Genomic DNA, 17136 nt, shown 5'->3' on the forward strand with positions numbered 1-17136 from the left:
GTCTCCTCACAAATCATCCAGCTTTCTGGACCATCTTCTTTATCACTCCCCAAGTCATCTCTGGGCTGATTGTCATCTGCCGTTTTCTTCTTCCACTGCAGTTCTTCTGTCTTCAGTGTGTGGCCTGGGGCTGCTGCTCTCTGTGGCTGGGGCAGATTGTCTACAGCTGTAAGGTGTGGCTCCAGGTGCAAGGTCCTCATTAATCTGGCTAGTTCCTCTCTCGGACCCATGTTGCAGCTTAATATTTCTTGTGGAAATCCACACAGGTTTGGAGAAATTTTCTGGAAATATACAAGCATATCCTCGACCAAATGTTAGCAATGGGTGGAGTCCCTCCCATAAACCAGACTCCAGATCTTTCCATTTAACTAGACCATTTCCCTTTGTTTTATTCTAACACCAGTGTAACGCCATGGTGTCTTGCCATCAGCATCACAAGTGAAAAAAATTAAAGTAATTAAAGCTTGGTACAGCCTACCCACAGGTGATTTCTCCATCATAATACCCCCTTTTTACAAGGCTTATAAGCTTGTATTATTACCAACAAGGGACAAAGGTTAATAACTCAGATGGGATATCAACTTGGTCAAGGTTTAGGAAAAGATAATCAGGAGATTAAAGAATCTGTTTAGGCCAAAGGAAACACGGGAAGATAAGGACTAGGATAACAGCCTTTTTAGGAGTGGTCACTGCTCAATCTCCTCACCCCCACCCTGACCCTATACAATGGAAAGATGATAGACCTATATGGGCAGATCAGTGGCCATTAACCAAGGATAAATTAAATAATATCATGAATTAATACAAGGACAAATAGAGGTTGGTCACATAGAACCTTCCAATAGTCCTTGGAATACCCCTATATCTACATTCCCTGAGAAGGGAATAGGAAAATGGCGATTATAACGCGATCTTAGAGCAGTTAACACTACATTCCATAGGAGCTTTACTGCCTGGACTCCCAGCGCCTTCACAAATCCCTCTAGATTGGTATTTTATAGTAGTAGATCTTAAGGATTGTTCCTTCACCATTCCCTTGGTACCACAAGATAAACAAAGATTTGCCTTTTCAGTGCCATCTATTGTATTAATAATATAGAGCCTATGAAAAGATATCAATGGAAAGTTTTGCCTCAAGGAATGGCCAATAGCCCTACTTTATATAAAAAATATGTAGCTCAATCTATTCAGCCTTTAAGGGACAAATATTCCCAGTGTTATATTGTCCATTACTTGCTCCTAGCGAGTCCATGGGAAGATCAGACTTTAGCAATGTTTTCTCAATTAGAAAAAGAACTTCCTAAATGGGGCTTCAAAATTGCTCCAGAAAAAGTACAGAAAGAAATGCCTTTTAAATATCTAGGTACCGTAATTGAAAACCAATGTGTTAGGCCTCAAAAGGTAGAAATACGAAAAGATTGCCTTAAAACCTGAAATGACTTTCAAAAATTATTAGGGGACATTAGTTGGTTAAGACCTTATCTAAAAATCTCTACAGGAAAAATGTCAAATATATTTAATATACTTAGAGGTGACTCTAAATCTTTTCTCACCCTGAGTATTGACAGATGAAGATAGAAAGGTATTACAAAGAATTGAGCAGGCAATCGCCTTAGCCCAAGTGGCATGAGTACTGTACTGCCTAACCAAATTCCTGTAGAAATACTTGTCTAGCCATATAGGGGATCAAGGCGATTGCTATTGTACTATGGAGATCTAAATCTGTACTTCCTGGAATGAGTTGAACGAGGGAATCTGCTTTAGGACTGGCAGGGTGGAAGTTCCCCTTATTAACAACGGGGCTGAGGATTTCCTATATTTTGATTTCCCTCCAGCGGTTTCCTTGTGGCTGGCCATTTCCTGTATCCCGATTTCTATGAAATTTAGATCTTTACTGACTGGCCCAATGATCCCCCTTCTGACACCTGGGACACAAACCTGCATTGGGAGGTGGAATGCTCACGCCTTCTCCTAGAGCGCCACCTTGTGTCCTTTTGGTTGCCTACATTCTTTTTTGAAGCGTCCTTGTCCGCACTTGTAGCAATTTTTATTTTTTTGTTGTTATTGAGGCAGCTAGTAAGCTTGCCTGAAAAATGCATGCCTGACCCCACATTCCGACATGCTCGAATCATTTCTGTGATGGTACTATTTTTTCTTAGAGGCGCTAGACATTTCTTACAATCAGCATTAGCATTTTCATAAGCTAATTGCTGGATCAAAATGTCTCCTGCTGTCCATGTTGAATCTGCCGTCTCATTGCTAGAGAGAGGCGAGCTACAAAGTCAGAGAATGATTCAGTGGCCCCTGCACGCTCTTCCTAAAGGCTCCCCCAGGTTCCCCTTTAGCTGGTAAAGTTCACCAGGCTTTTCATCCACAAAGTCCAATTTGCTCATCTGCCTGTTGGGCGTATTGGAGCTGATTCTGAATGGCACTAAATTGTCCCTGTCCTGCAAGCATCTCAGAAGTTATCTGAACATTCTGAGACTTGAAGAAGCTTGTTCTTGACATTTCTCTAAAAATTCTCCTTTCCATAGCAAATAATCTCCTCTACCCAGTTACATGAGCCAGAGGATACCAATCATAAGGAGCTAGAAATGCATCAGAAATGTTAGTTGTAATTTCTCCAGTAAATGGAGCATTAGGGCCATTTTGTGTCACAATACCACGCAAGACCTTTATCATTTTAAAGTAAAATATTTCATGCTTTCTTATTATTTGATTTTGGAATTATGGGTTAGTTACCTGTATAATAGGAAAAACAAGTCTATTCTTCACTGTCATCCTTTAATCCTGGGTAGCTCTTTGCATAGGTGATTCTATTAGTGGCGACTTAAATGTTTCAGAATCAGGATAAGAAGGCCACTTCTCCAATTTATCTTTCTGCTTCTCTTTAGGAATGGAGGGTGCATAGGGAGGCGGTCTTTCTTCTCTGAAAGGCTCTAGCAAATGTAATACCATTTCCCACAAGGAGAAACAATTTGGAGGCAAACTTTTCCCCTGCTGCGGAGCTTCTTTCAAGTTTTGACCTATTCTTTCCCAACATTCAACATCCAATGTACCCTCATCAGAAAACAATGAATTATCTACCTAATAAAAGGGTAACATGCTAATTGACCATACCTTTGCAATGCCCACCAGCCAATCAAGAGTGAGTATGCAAATCAACTGAACAAAGATGGTGGGTTAATTTACATATGTGGGCACTGAGCAGCCAGGGGTGGGGTGGGATGCTTGTGTTGGTGACGATGCATGCATTCTGCCCGCCCCCAGCTGCTCAGGGCCTCTGAGAAGCATAGGAAGGTGGAAAGGAGGGAGGCTCTGGGGCAGAAAGGCGGCTCTGGGCTGGAGCAGAAAGGTGGCTCTGGCCAGAGGGAAGGCAGTGCCTGCAGCCAGAGAAAGGAAGTCCCATTCTGGCACGAATCTTCATGCATGGGGCTTGTAGTATTCTAAAACAGGCTATAGAAACTGTAAAAGAAGATCTCCTGACACTGCAATTCCCTTATCCTTGAGCATGCAAGCCAAAAGTCTACAAGAAAGTCCCCTTTCAACGAATTCTGTCCCATTATAATCTGACTGAAACAAAAGAAATTACTTGAGCACTTACAAATCTGTGGGTTTCTGCAGCTGACACGAGTTTTACATTCCGTTAACCTTCCACCTTCGGACCAGTGATTTCTTTCTCTGCTCTGGTGAATTCTTTTTCTCCAAGTTGCAGTTCAAGGATGCCAAATGTGAAGCCATGGCCCATGTGGTCTTGGGTTCAAAGACTTGGAGAAAGGGCTGACATGCAAATTAGTATACAAGGCAAGAAATATGAATTTGAAAAACCAAACGGGGGAAGCCAGTTGTGAGCTTGGTACAAGGGACCAGGTTCCACTGAGTCTCCATTCCCATCTGCTTTTATTTACTAGAATACACAATTGCCTTTTAGGAATGCAAACACACATGTCAAAGGTGATGTTTGGCAAACGGTAAGATTATCAGGTTGGGGGAGTTTGCTTTAGGCCATCAAGTCATCAACAATAGGTAATAAAATGCAGATATTCAGCCCTGCGAATATCAAAAAGCCCCATTTGGCCTTCTGACCTGACTTCTTGCATTTATATTAATTGCTGTCGATGTTGGCTCCTGGCAGATACAAATAATTAGTATTTTGATTCCATTCTGAACGCCTATGGATTTCCATTTTGAACAAGTGGCTTGTGAATTGGAAATGTGTTGCATTGTTCCTGAATGTAGCTTGAAATCAGAGCATCATCTCTGCCCATTCAATGGGCTTGTCCGTTCGATCTCCTGTGGCTTACACATGGAGTCATCTGACACCGGCCCCTGTCACTCAGGGCGCGTCTGATGGGAGACAGCACGTCCAGCCACAGGACGGGGTGCAGAGCTGCCTGGCTGCTCTTCAGTGGGAGGGCGGCCTGAGGGAGGGGTGCTGAGGGTCAGTGGACCTTCCAGAGGTCAGTGATTGTTCATTTGGAGAAAATCACCATGAAATGTCACTGGACAAAGGGCAGCCAGTCTTCTTTCTCCATTGACTTTTTCCACCATTTATTTCTCCTCTGCTAGTAAAACCTTTTTATTTTTATTATTGTGGACGAAAGAAACCACATGCTAACCTGACAAGCTCAGGGAAGGCCTGCGTGGCAGTCTTGCAAACTCAGAGACCTAAAATAACCACAAAAGTGGTTTGAAAATTAAACATTTTAACTACAAACAGGTTATAGTGGGCAGTCATGTCCTAGGCCTATATTTTCCCAAAGATCAACATGGATCTTCTTTCCTGAGCCCATTTGCCTTTTTGCCTCTAAGATAACACATCTGTGAGATGTCTGGGTAACTTGTAACTTCCCTTTTCTGGAGCCCCTGGGGCACAACCAAATGTGGTGGGCACCAGGACAGATGTTTCAAATTCCTTCTTTATCATGTTAATTGTTCTTGTACCCACCTAAGTGTGTGTCCATCATTTTACTTTTTATCCAATCCCAGGGGTTTCCCACCGCTTTGCTTTATCCCACCTCCTTAATCTGTCACCAATGGATTTCATGTTACCCACCTATGTCCCTCCTTTGATTGCAATGTATAAATACAGATGTAACCTGCCATTCTCTGGAGCATTATCTCAATCTGTTGAGGTTCTGCTTCCCGGCAGATGTTGACAGTTTGGCTCAAATAAACTCACACAAATTCTTTACAGGTTTCAATGTTTTTTTTTTGTTAACATTTTTTTAAATGTATTTTTTAGTGTTGATAGTATTACAGATGTCCCCATGCCCCCCAGGCCTTCACCACCCGATGGCCTGTGCCCATGGGTTACACACATTGGTATATAAGGTCTTCAGTTTATTTCTTCTCACCCCCTGCCCCCACATCGAGGTGTGCCAGTCTGGTCCATGCCTCCCTGCTTCGGGTCTTATTTTGTTGGTCAATTCTTTTTTGTTCATTAGATTCCACTAGTAAGTGAGATCGTGTGATATTGTTTTTTCTCAGTTTGGCTTATTTCACTTAGCATAATATTTCCCAGCTCCTAAAAACTTTTAAAGAGCACTTCTACTCACTTTTGTACCCAGTGTGTGGAAGGGGGTGATGGTCATTTTTAAATACAACTCAAACTCTGGTGCCCTCTAGTGGCCTGGAAGCCTGAACGCTGGCTGCAGGAGAGCTCTGTGCACCTGGCCTTCATTCAGCCCTGCTGTGCAGGCTCAGCTCCTCGGCCACAGGAAGGGGCTTGTCCAGGCAGAACTTACAAGGCCCATGACCCTGAACTGAACCCCGCCTCCTGCCTCTGCAGTGCGCGGGAGGGCCCTGTGCCCGAGGAAAGAAGGGGTCACCGTGGATCCCAAACACACCAACCGGTGGGGTGAGTGACGCCCGTCTCCATGCTTCCGGCTGCCCACCTGACCCCCACCCACAGACTGGGGCCTCTCACAGTGACAATGAGAGGAGGACTGAGTGGAGCTGCATCCATTTGGAAACCGGGAAGCTGGGCTGGCATCTGGCTGTGCATGTGGCCAGCACCCTCCCCACCCTCCCCCCACACCTGCACCTCCACGCACGAGGCTGGGCCTGCCCTCCAGAGCGCAGCTGGGCTCTCGGAGGGAGGAGACGGGAAGTGTGGCTGCCAGTGGGGGGCAGAGGACATGGCTAACAAGAGGGCTGCTGCTGGGAGGAGTCTGGGCCGGGGAGGACTTTTCCCAGCTGGTAGGACCCCGGGGAGCGAGATCTAAAGTCTCTCCATCTATTCGACTCCTTCCCTCCGCCTGAAACCCACACCCGATGACCACTGCGCACTCACACGTGGTTGCTCATTCTGCCTTTTATTTTTACAAAGCGTGGCAGCACCGGGGACACCGGACAGCGATGAGCCTGCCCTCTGGGGCCACCCTGACAGAGGCTTGTAGGGCTGGTCCCCGTGGGGGGTGGTCCCCGTGAGTTCCTTCACAGGGACGTGTCTCTGACATGCTTCTCGCGGTGGGGGTGGGGTTGAAGGTCAGGGTGGGGTGGGGGTGGGGTAAGACGAGAAATCAACACCCACAGTTATTCAAATGCTAAACACAATATACATAGGACCTCCGTTATCCTAGTACAAAAATAGTGCCAGAAACTATATATTTGTTCAAATATGCTGAAAAGGTATAAGAATACAAATAGATATGAACAGTGGCTAGTGAGGACTCATAAGTTTTTCTTGTCTTAACCTGGAATAGAAATTTGTATTTTCACTATTTACACGGCTTTCCACAGATTCACTCGGACGCGTCCACAGGCCTCAGGAGGGGGTGCGGACGGCGTGAGCGCCACCCTCCCCACCGCTCCTGCAGAGCAGCCGCACCCGCCCGCGGCCAGGCGGCAGCGACCTGGGCCCGGCGGGCGCTCTGGTGGCGACCATCCGCAGGAAGACAGGTCCCCGAGGGTGCGGGCGAGGAGCTCCTTGGAAAGCTGCGAGACCACACGTTACCGATGAAAACACACGTGACACACGTGCCTGGGTCCCATGGCCACACGCAGGCTCAGCGATGAGCGGGCTCACCAGCGCCGCCCAGGGGCCGGGAGCGCCTGGTGCGCGGCGGGGCCAGGCGGCCCGGGCGGTGGAGCTGCCCTGTGGCCGCGGGCACTCGGAGGCCATGGCAGGGCCAGGGTGTCCTCCTCTCGTCGCCAGCGACCTCAGCACGGAGCAGCAGCATCGCCATGGGCCGTGAAGTCTGCGGAGCACGGACGGTGAAAAACGCAGGAGAAGTGACATCCCGGGGCTGTCACGCGTGCTCAGAGCGGGACACGGCACGTCCCTCGCAGCTGGCCGTCCCCTCGGAGCCGCAGTCCGGCAGGTTCCCACGCGCCCGCGGCCAGCAGGGCGGCTGGAACCTTCTGGAATCAGGAGCCGGGGCCACTCACCAGCCTCTGCGTGGGAGCCAGTGAGGCGTCTGAGGGGCCGCACGTGGGGCCACAGCTCCCTGGCAGCGGGTCCCAGGCGGCAGTGGTCTGGCCGCCGCGGGGACAGCTGCCGCCTGTGGCGTCCTCGGGGAGAGGAGGCTTCGCCCGGACACAGCGCCCCGGTCCCTGGCCGGCGACAGAGGTTGTGACCCCCGGACTCACAGGATGCGGCCCCCAGGCCGCCACGGTCACAGGGTTTAAACGCCCGAGAGGAGGGGGGTGGGGCTGGAAACGGAGTGAAGTCACGGCATCACGGTGCTCAGCCCAAACCACGGCGCCCTTCTCCGGGCAGAGCGGGCCGCCGTGTGGGGGACACAGGGAGGCGGAGGCGGCACACGGGCAGGCGGGGGGCCGCTGTGAGCACAGGAAGCAGCTTGCTCTTTCGTGCTGCTTACTCACTGCCGGATTGTTTTCCCCACCACAGACTGTACACCCACCATTTCCCACTAGGAAGCGGCAGGAGAGCAAACAGTCACACAGAATGGAAACTTGGTGCCACGTACCGGATAGGAGTCCATGAACGGAATGATTCTTCTAAAGTTAAACGGTTGGAAGCAGCTCTGAGGAGGGTCCTTCTGTGGGGGCTGAAGCGCCAGGCATGGCAGCGCCCCTTCTAACTGCTAAGCGCGTGAAGTGAGACCGACCGGCCTGAGGGCAAACCGAGCCGCTTCTGACCTAAGTTACCTCTCTGCCTGTTCAATGGCCCTCATGCCCCCCAGACGGCTCTGCGGGGCTTTCACAGGCTCAGAGGCGTGTGCGGGGTCAGAACGGAAGCTGTGACGCAGATGGAGGCATGGTCATGGTGTATGGTGACAGCGGGCTATTAGAGACGCCACTTCAGACAGTGTTCCACATGGAGGAACACGCGTGCACACAGGGTACAGGGGCGTGATTCAGGGGCAGCCTGGACAGACACCCTTGTGCCCCCAAAGAGGCTCCTCAGCTCATCTGTATGACGTGAAATAGGAATGGGGTGACATCCCGAACATACCAGTGTCACGACAACCACACACATGGCACCACAAAGTCCGTAACTTGCAGACTGGCCTTTCCCACAGAGGAACGGCCGTAAGACACACCCCCCCCCCCTTTTAAAAAAATTTTTACCTGAGTGGCAAGAATGCAGAGGCATTAGCTCAAGGTGCACAGACATAGGAAACTTCACATGTCGAGTGTTAGGCAGTTTAGAGGAAAATGCTACACAAGGGAACCTTGTTTCATGAAAGCTTTGCTAACACTGTTACCGCCCCCCACCCCCCACCCCCGGGAGATTTCCCCCAAAACAGTGACAGAAACTTGTGTTGTTTGGGGGAGGGGGAGGTAACAAGCCCAGCAAACACCTCTCTTCCTGCTCAGTGCAGACATCTGCACGGGTTTGGAGCAGACTGCCTTCCCAGAAGCAGCGCCTGCCCCGCCCTGCATCTCCAGGACAGGAGCACACGCTGCGTGTGGAGCTCAGATTCTAAAACGTTCACATTCCCCACGTGGCCTGGAAGCTAAGCTAAGCTGCAGCATGGACACATAGCTCCAGCCCGGGGCCAGGGTGCAGGGCACGTGTCCACTCCGTGACCCAGGCGGGCTGTCCTCCAGGCCACGCTGGGCGATGCCGTGACCAGCAGCCTGGTGACCTCCTCGGGCGGAGTGGCTTCCTGCTGCCCCACGTCCAGGGGGCCTTCGGCTGTGCGTTCCTATCTGCAGCCACCGCTCCCATCAGCTCTGGGCTCCGATCGCCACTCGGTTCCTGACTTCCCACCGAGGTGCACGCCGCCCGCTGTAAGGCGAACGGAGGAGGTCACACAGAGAAGGGACAGAACCGGTGGCCGTGGCGTTCCTGGGTCACATGGTCTGGTGATCGGACCAGCGATCATCAGAGAGAGGGCACCTTTGCTTTACAACCCCGCCTGGCAGCACCTCCCGCTGGTCTGGGGGTGTTCAGTGTTTTAACATCACACATTGTGACAAATCTCCCCCTCCCCCTTCTCATCCACGCAGCCCCGATTTTTCTCAACCTTATGCAGGTTTCACGTGCCACGAAATATATTCCATTTGCTTGGGGCCTATTTTTGAGAAAGAAAAGATTCCAAACATTCTCAAAAGGTCAGCAATCCCAAAACCACAAAACCAATTACTTAAAATTCCCAAGCCAAACAGCCCACGCTTTCAGCACCGATTCTTGCGTGGACCTGTGGTGGGGGGTGGGGTCCGTGCAGAGCCTCAGGGGAGCCTCAGCTCAGTGGGCAACACACACACAGTAGGACGCCCTGCACACAGTCTGCGGTGCTCTCAGAAGCTGTGCACACACACCGGGACAGCGTGGGGAGGGCACGGGCAGGGGGCCGTGTCCAGCCCGGCCGGGCAGGCCGAGGTCATGACATCCCGCCCAGGGCCCAGGCGGTCAGCTGCGCGGGGTGGAGCCGCTGGCCCCGTTGACCAGCGCATCCTGCTGCTCGGCTAGCGCCTGCCACTTCTGCCTGTTGTGCCTGCAGCCGTCCAGCAGCGGGGAGCAGTCGGGGGACACGCTCGCCAGCGCCTGGGGAAGGAGAGAGAGCCGCCTTAGGGGGCGCCAGGCAGCAGCCGCCCCGGGTGCCGGCTGCACCGCTCCCCGTGGGCAGCCGCGCTTCCCCAGGCTCCGCCAGCACCCACGAGACCACGGCTGTGCCTCAAGGACGGTCCCCGGTGAGCGGGTACGAGCTGACAGAGCAAACACACGTCCAAACCACAGCACTGGCTGGGAGGCCCGGCGAGCCACTGGCTGGGAATTAGGCATTTTGCACAGACGTCGCTCTGCGTGCAACTGGCCTGGTTTTTGTGTTTTTCTATAAAATGTTTTTTTTCTTATCATGTACTTAAAAATCAATTTTACCCACGATTACAATAAGGATGAAATCGTAATTCTCTGTGGTGTTATTTTTAGCAACTATAGTGTCATAAACATTTGGGGAAAGGATGTTCACTGCAGATCGCTTCATAATAGAGAAGCATTGACTTGAGCACCCAACAGCGGGGCTGGGGATGGGATACCATTTACATTTCAATAGATGAGGCAGCGTTTACTTCCTGTACGCGGGGCATTAAAAATCTAAACTAGGAAGCAGTTGTGTTAGGGAACATCATCACCTTGAAAATAAAGTGCCTGGAGGTGGGACTGCAATGTCCCCTAGCCCCTCCTTTCCCCTCTCAGACACTTGTTAGCACTGGTCTCTGGGAAACAGCTGGACAACAAGCTTCTCTGTTTAGATCAGACTTAATGTACAAAGAGCAACACCGACAGAGAGCGTGCCCGTACATGTCCTCGGGCGGACACGGGGCAACAGTCCCCATGTGCCTGCACCACTGGGACTGCACCACCAGCACACGGCAGGCACTCGCTAGATGGCTGCCCTCGGTGGAGTGAGGGTCTGAGGAGTTAGCAGCCCACCAGATACCTCATACAACTGCAGGCAGATGGCGTCGATGAAGCCGACCTGCATGCTGGGGATCTTGTTCTTCTTCTCCCTGTTCATCAGGTCCTGGAGCACAAGCACAGGATGGACACTCAGACCTGCAGCCACGGAAAGAGGACACTGCCCGTCCCGGGCCAGGGGAGGGCGGCCTGGCGCCTGCTCACCACCTCCTGACCTGTGCTGGTCTCCTCAGCAGTGCCAGCCTCCAGCACTGCCCGGAAAGGAGGCCTGATCCTCAGCCTTGTCTGACTTGGTGGTGACCTTCCCATGTCACCCAGAACTGACCATTGCCCTAGAGCTGACCACTCCAAGGGCTGACCTCTCTTAGAGCTGAAACTGCCCTAGAGCTGACCCTGCCCTAGAGCTGACCCTGCCCTAGAGCTGACTGTGCCTTAGAGCTGACACTGTCCTAGAGCTGACACTGCCCTAGAGCTGACCCTGCCCTAGAGCTGACCTCTCCTAGAGCTGACCCTGCCCTAGAGCTGATACTGCCCTAGAGCTGACCCTGCCCTAGAGCTGACACTGCCCTAGAGCTGACACTGCCCTAGAGCTGACACTGTCCTAGAGCTGACACTGCCCTAGAGCTGACACTGCCCTAGAGCTGACCTCTCCTAGAGCTGACCCTGCCCTAGAGCTGACCCTGCCCTAGAGCTGACACTGCCCTAGAGCTGACCCTGCCCTAGAGCTGACACTGCCCTAGAGCTGACACTGCCCTAGAGCTGATCCTGCCCTAGAGCTGACACTGCCCTAGAGCTGACCTCTCCTAGAGCTGACCCTGCCCTAGAGCTGATACTGCCCTAGAGCTGACCCTGCCCTAGAGCTGACACTGCCCTAGAGCTGACCCTGCCCTAGAGCTGACCCCACCCTAGAGCTGACACTGTTTTAGAGCTGACACTGCCCTAGAGCTGACACTGTCCTAGAGCTGACACTGTCATAGAGCTGATCCTGCCCTAGAGCTGACACTGTCCTAGAGCTGACACTGTCCTAGAGCTGACACTGCCCTAGAGCTGACACTGTCCTAGAGCTGACCTCTCCTACAGCTGACCTCTCCTAGAGCTGACCCTGCCCTAGAGCTGACACTGTCCTAGAGCTGACCTCTCCTACAGCTGACCTCTCCTAGAGCTGACCCTGCCCTAGAGCTGACCACTGACTTGCAGCCCATCATCGTCCTAACGTTCATTGCTGATGTTGAACCGAATGATGATGTGCGTTTGGAAGACACTCAGGCTGTGAGCTGAATCTGCTGTGGATCTAACACCTGCTCTGTGGGAGGCGCCGAGGCCAGAGGCTCTGCAGGTGCCGCTGCTGCTTCGCCCAAGAGCTGGTGACGAGACCAGGTGGGCAGCACCGGTGTGGGAAGCACCGCGTCTGTCTGGGGCTTTACATCAAGCACATCCTCCCTGGCTGTCACCACCACTCTGCCCTCCACTTTCTGCACAGACTCTGAGCTTCAAACAGCTCGCCTCACACTGCACAACCGGGAGGTGATGAGACAGCCTGGGCCTGTTAACCATGGCTGTTTCCCCCGGGCCCAGTCAGTGCCATTGGAATTGGAAAAAGAAGGCTCTATGCTTCATGTGCAGGAAAACTCGTCCCAAAGGTTCAAGGGGAGGATTTTTCTTGTATTTGAGATTCATACTGCATGTAAAAGGAAGTATGTATTAAGAAAAAAAACCTTCAAAATCCATGTGCCCCCTGGGAATTCACCCTAACAGGACGCTGACCATGGTCAGCCATGCAGATGCTTCTCACGGTGCCATGTGGAATGGTGACCATCGCAAACACCCACCAAGGGAAGTGGGTAAGCGATGGTTGGACCTGTTTTATGTCACCACAATAAATAATATATAGAGGGTGGCATCGTTAGAATGAAAAGTGGCTGAGGATACTTAAATGGAAAAAGCGAATTAAGAAAAAGTAGGTATAACAGGATGGGAAGTGTGTTCCTAAGAAAGACCTCCCTGATACCCAAAGAGGAGTTTATAATGCAGAAGCGTCGGAGGCGTTATTTGAAGGATTCCCAGCCATGGGGCCTCATGCTTACCATGGGCTCTATGTTGAGCTCCCTCCTCTCTTTGTCTCCTTGGTCAAAGAACTCCGCCGCCACCAGCTCTGCGATCTGCAATAGACAGCACAGGCGCTGGATCACTGGAGGACGTTCTGATCTCCAAAGTTCAGTGGCTCTTTGGAGTTTCGGATAAACAGCGTTAGAATGTTTACCGGTTTTTCAAATGTTGCTAGTTTATATAAATCGAACAAAGGGTGTACCCTGTATTTTTGACAGAAACCTTAAAAGTTACAACAGCATTTTCAATTCTTTCCAAGGACAAATAATACAAAAAACATAGGCTCAAAAGCAATTGAAAAGAAGAAAATACAAATATTTTATATTGTATTATTAAAAAAGGGTAATCCTACATAGTTGCACAGCTTTATATACTAAAACACCAAGGAGGCTTTTAAAATGTGCCAATGTTATAAACTATAGAATTAGGAGTATTTATCATGTATAAGTACATGGTAAAATGTTGATAAAAACACCAAGTTATGAATTTTGCAAACAGAATATTACTTGTACCTTTCAAGACCTATATATCTATTCCTAACACTTTTACCTCCTACACCCTCACAAGAAACCATGCCCTAGATTTTGTGTAATTCATTTGTTTATTATGTTACCATATGTGTATAGGCATTAAAAACAAATTGGTTGGTTTTATCTGTTTTTGAAATATATATGATTTTAAGCTAAATAAACAAAAAAAAAAAGGATAATAAAACCGGTCAGACCTACAGCTTTCAAACACATCAGTACACTTAGGACCAGGCAGGAATGGGAACGAAACTGTATCCCATTTGCTTTGCTTATACTGCCTTTTGCCACGCAGAAGCTATCTTAATATTTCCATTTTTATGGAATCAAATGCATTTGTCTTTCTGTGAAGGTCTCCTCATTCCTGGGCTGCAGAAGATTGCACAGTGTTCTTGTTTAGCACCTGGCTTACTTCCCTGCACCAAACTCCACGTGGAGTTTACCTTTGCAGACTGGACCCCACTCTGCCTCTCGCTACTGGCTGTGGAGACAGGAAAGGCACCCTCACGTCATTTAAGTCTGCCCTGGCCTGGTTATTGTAAACGCCACCTCTATTGTATAGCCAGTGTTCCGTGCAGTGTGTGATGTCCTATGGCCTCTGTGTCTGTCGCCCTCACCACCTGCTTTGATTATAGAGGTCTTACGGTGTTGCTTTGTAGGTCCAGACCCAAGCTCACCGCTATGCCTTCCCAGGTCTGATGTGGAAGAACAAAAAGGAAACAGAAATGCCGATGCTTCCCTGTTGCACTATTAAAGGGACATGCTAACGCCACTGCTAAGTGAACAGAAGTGGTACTTACCAAAGTCAAACTTACCAGCCCTAGGCGTTGCCCTCTTCACACACCTGCCCCCTTATCCTAAGTGCTAATGAATCTTCCACGAAGAAAACCTATGGCCAACTGCCTGCTTGTCATGCCACTTAGAAATGACATCATAACGTCCACAAATATGCCAGAAGCCGCCTTGCAGAGTGAAGACATGTCTTAGTTTGATTTTCAAAGCTTACTTTCACTTCATCAAACGACATACCCGTTGCTGAATGGGCCAGGGTTTCGTGATGGCAGAGAGGTCGCACGCCGTCATCAACATTGCCCTGCAGGGGGGAGGGGGAGAAGCCCGGCAGCCCCGTTACCTCTGAGCAGCATTTGCTCTCAGCAACGGTCCCAGTGGCAGGCTAGGCCAAACCCTCTCACCCGGGAGCGGCAGTTTGTAGAGGGGAAGACACAGGTTTACACAGAAATGTGACTGATGCCGGGGATCAGGGGTCACTGTTTGGACTACTCAGTGAAAAACTGGAATTTGCCCTAAAACCACCTCTATTAGCCCGAGACAGCAAAAAAGAGAATCACTGCCGTTTGGGCAAAACCTGCCCCTTCCTTCATTCTTTCCACCTTGGTATTCCATTCTCAGTGACCACCTGATGGAAACACACTGATTACTAACGATGAGCCATTCAATGGCAACAATCCTACAGTAACACAGTCCACTGGTAACATACCCTACTGGTGACACACCTTACTGGTCAAATAGCCTAGCACAGGCTATAGTAATATAGACTACTTTAGCACAGCCTACTGGTCACATAGCCTACTGTGACATAGCCTACTATAACACATCCTACTGTGACACAGCCTACTGGTCACACAGCCTACAATATAACACATTCTACGGAGACACAGCCTACTGTAACACATCCTACTGTGACATAGCCTACTGAGACATAGCCTACTGTAGCAGAGCCTACAAGTCACACAGCCTACTGTGACACAACCTACTGTAACACTGCCTACTGGTCACATAGCCGATTGTGACACAGCCTACTGTCACACATCCTAGTGTAACACAGCCTACTGTAACACAGCCTACTTGCCATACAGCCTACTATAACACATTCTACTGAGACACAACCTACTGTAACACATAATACTGAGACACAGATTCCTGTGACAGTCTACTGAGACACAGCCTACTGTGACACACCCTACTGTGACACAGCCTATTGAGACATAGCCTACTGTAGCAGAGCCTACAGGTCACACAGCCTACTGTGACACAACCTATTGTAACACTGCCTACTGGTCACATAGCCGACTGTGACACAACCTACTGTAACACATCCTAGTGTAACACAGCCTACTTGCCATACAGCCTACTATAACACATTCTACTGAGACACAACCTACTGTAACACATAATACTGAGACACAGATTCCTGTGACAGTCTACTGAGACACAGCCTATTGTGACAGATCCTACTGGTCACACAGTTTACTGTGACAGAGTCTACTGGTTACAAATCCTACTGTGACACAGCCTAGTGTCAAACAGCCTACTGTGACACATTCTACTAAGATAGAACCTACTGAGACACAGCCTACTGGTCACACAGCCTACTATAACACATCCTACTGGTCACACAGCTTACTGCGACACAGCCTACTGTGACACAGCCTACTAGTCACATAGCCTACTGTGACACAGCCTACTGGTCACGCATCCGACTGTGACACAGCCTATTGTGACACAGCCTACTGGTCACACAGCCTACTGTGACATAGCCCACTGTAACAGCCTAATGGTCATACATCCTACAGAGACCCAGCCCACTGTAACACATTCCACTGTGACACAACTAATGTGACACAGCCTACTGGCCTCAAAGCCTACTGGTCACACAGCCTAGTATAACACAAGCCACTGTAACACAGCCTACTGGTCACACAGCCTACTATAACGCATTCTACTGAGACACAGCCTACTGTGACACATTCTACTGTGACACAGCCTATTGTAACACATCTTACTGTGACACAACCTACTTGCCACACAGCCTACTATAACACATTCTACTGAGACACATGCTCCTGTAACAGCTTATTGAGACACAACCTACGCTGGCACATCCTACTGGTCACACAGCTTACTGTGACACAGTCTACTGGTTACATATCCTACGTGACACAGCCTACTGGAACACATCCTACTGTGATACAGCCTATTGTAACACATCTTACTGTGTCATAGACTACTGTATACACAGCCTACTATAACACATTCTACTGAGACACAACAGTGACACATTTTACTGAGACACAGCCTACTCTGACAGACTACTGAGACACATCTTACAGTGACACAGCCTATTGAGACACATGCTACTGTGACACAGCCTACTGAGACATAGCCCACTATAACACAGCCTACTGGTCACAAAGCCTATTGTGACACCACCTACTATAACACTGCCTTCTGGTCACATAGCTGACTGTGACACAGCATACTGTGACACTGCCTACTGTCACACATCCTAGTGTAACACAGCCCACTGTGACTCTGACAACTGGCCACACAGCCTACTGAGACACAGCTACTGTGAAACATCCTATTGTCATTCAACCTACTGTGACAGAGCCTACTGTGACACAGCCTACTGGTCACACATCCTACTGTGACACGGTCTACTGGTCACAAGCCAGTGACACAGCCTACTATGACACAGGCTACTGATAAACATCCTACTGTGATGCAACCTATTGTGACAGAGCCTATTGTGACACAGACTATTGGTCTCACAGCCTACTATAACACATTCTACTGAGACACAGCCTACTGTGACACATCCTACCATGACACAGCTAATTGTAACACATCTTACTGTGAAACAGCCTA

The 17136-nt window shown here is 49.9% G+C and overlaps 1 protein-coding gene across 4 annotated transcripts in view; it reads right to left on the bottom strand.

Annotated features, from left to right (window-relative positions):
- Positions 1–6301: 6301 nt before the first annotated feature.
- The window catches only part of PDE5A (phosphodiesterase 5A), a 91574-nt gene continuing 80739 nt past the window's right edge, over positions 6302–17136 (bottom strand). For 3 of the 4 annotated variants that reach the window (XM_084883400.1, XM_084883402.1, XM_084883401.1), the window contains exons 18-21: positions 14497–14560; positions 12919–12993; positions 10857–10940; positions 6302–9961 (exon numbers count right to left, since the gene is read on the bottom strand). In XM_084883400.1, coding sequence (XP_084739526.1) covers positions 9827–9961; positions 10857–10940; positions 12919–12993; positions 14497–14560 — 358 coding nt within the window. In that variant the 3' untranslated portion in view covers positions 6302–9826. The remainder of the gene's footprint in view (positions 9962–10856; positions 10941–12918; positions 12994–14496; positions 14561–17136) is intronic. The other variant, XR_014794978.1, reaches the window with a different exon arrangement.

This window comes from Pipistrellus hanaki, assembly GCF_964339955.1.
Source record: "Pipistrellus hanaki genome assembly, chromosome: 5".
In the NCBI taxonomy this organism is placed as follows: domain Eukaryota; kingdom Metazoa; phylum Chordata; class Mammalia; order Chiroptera; family Vespertilionidae; genus Pipistrellus; species Pipistrellus hanaki.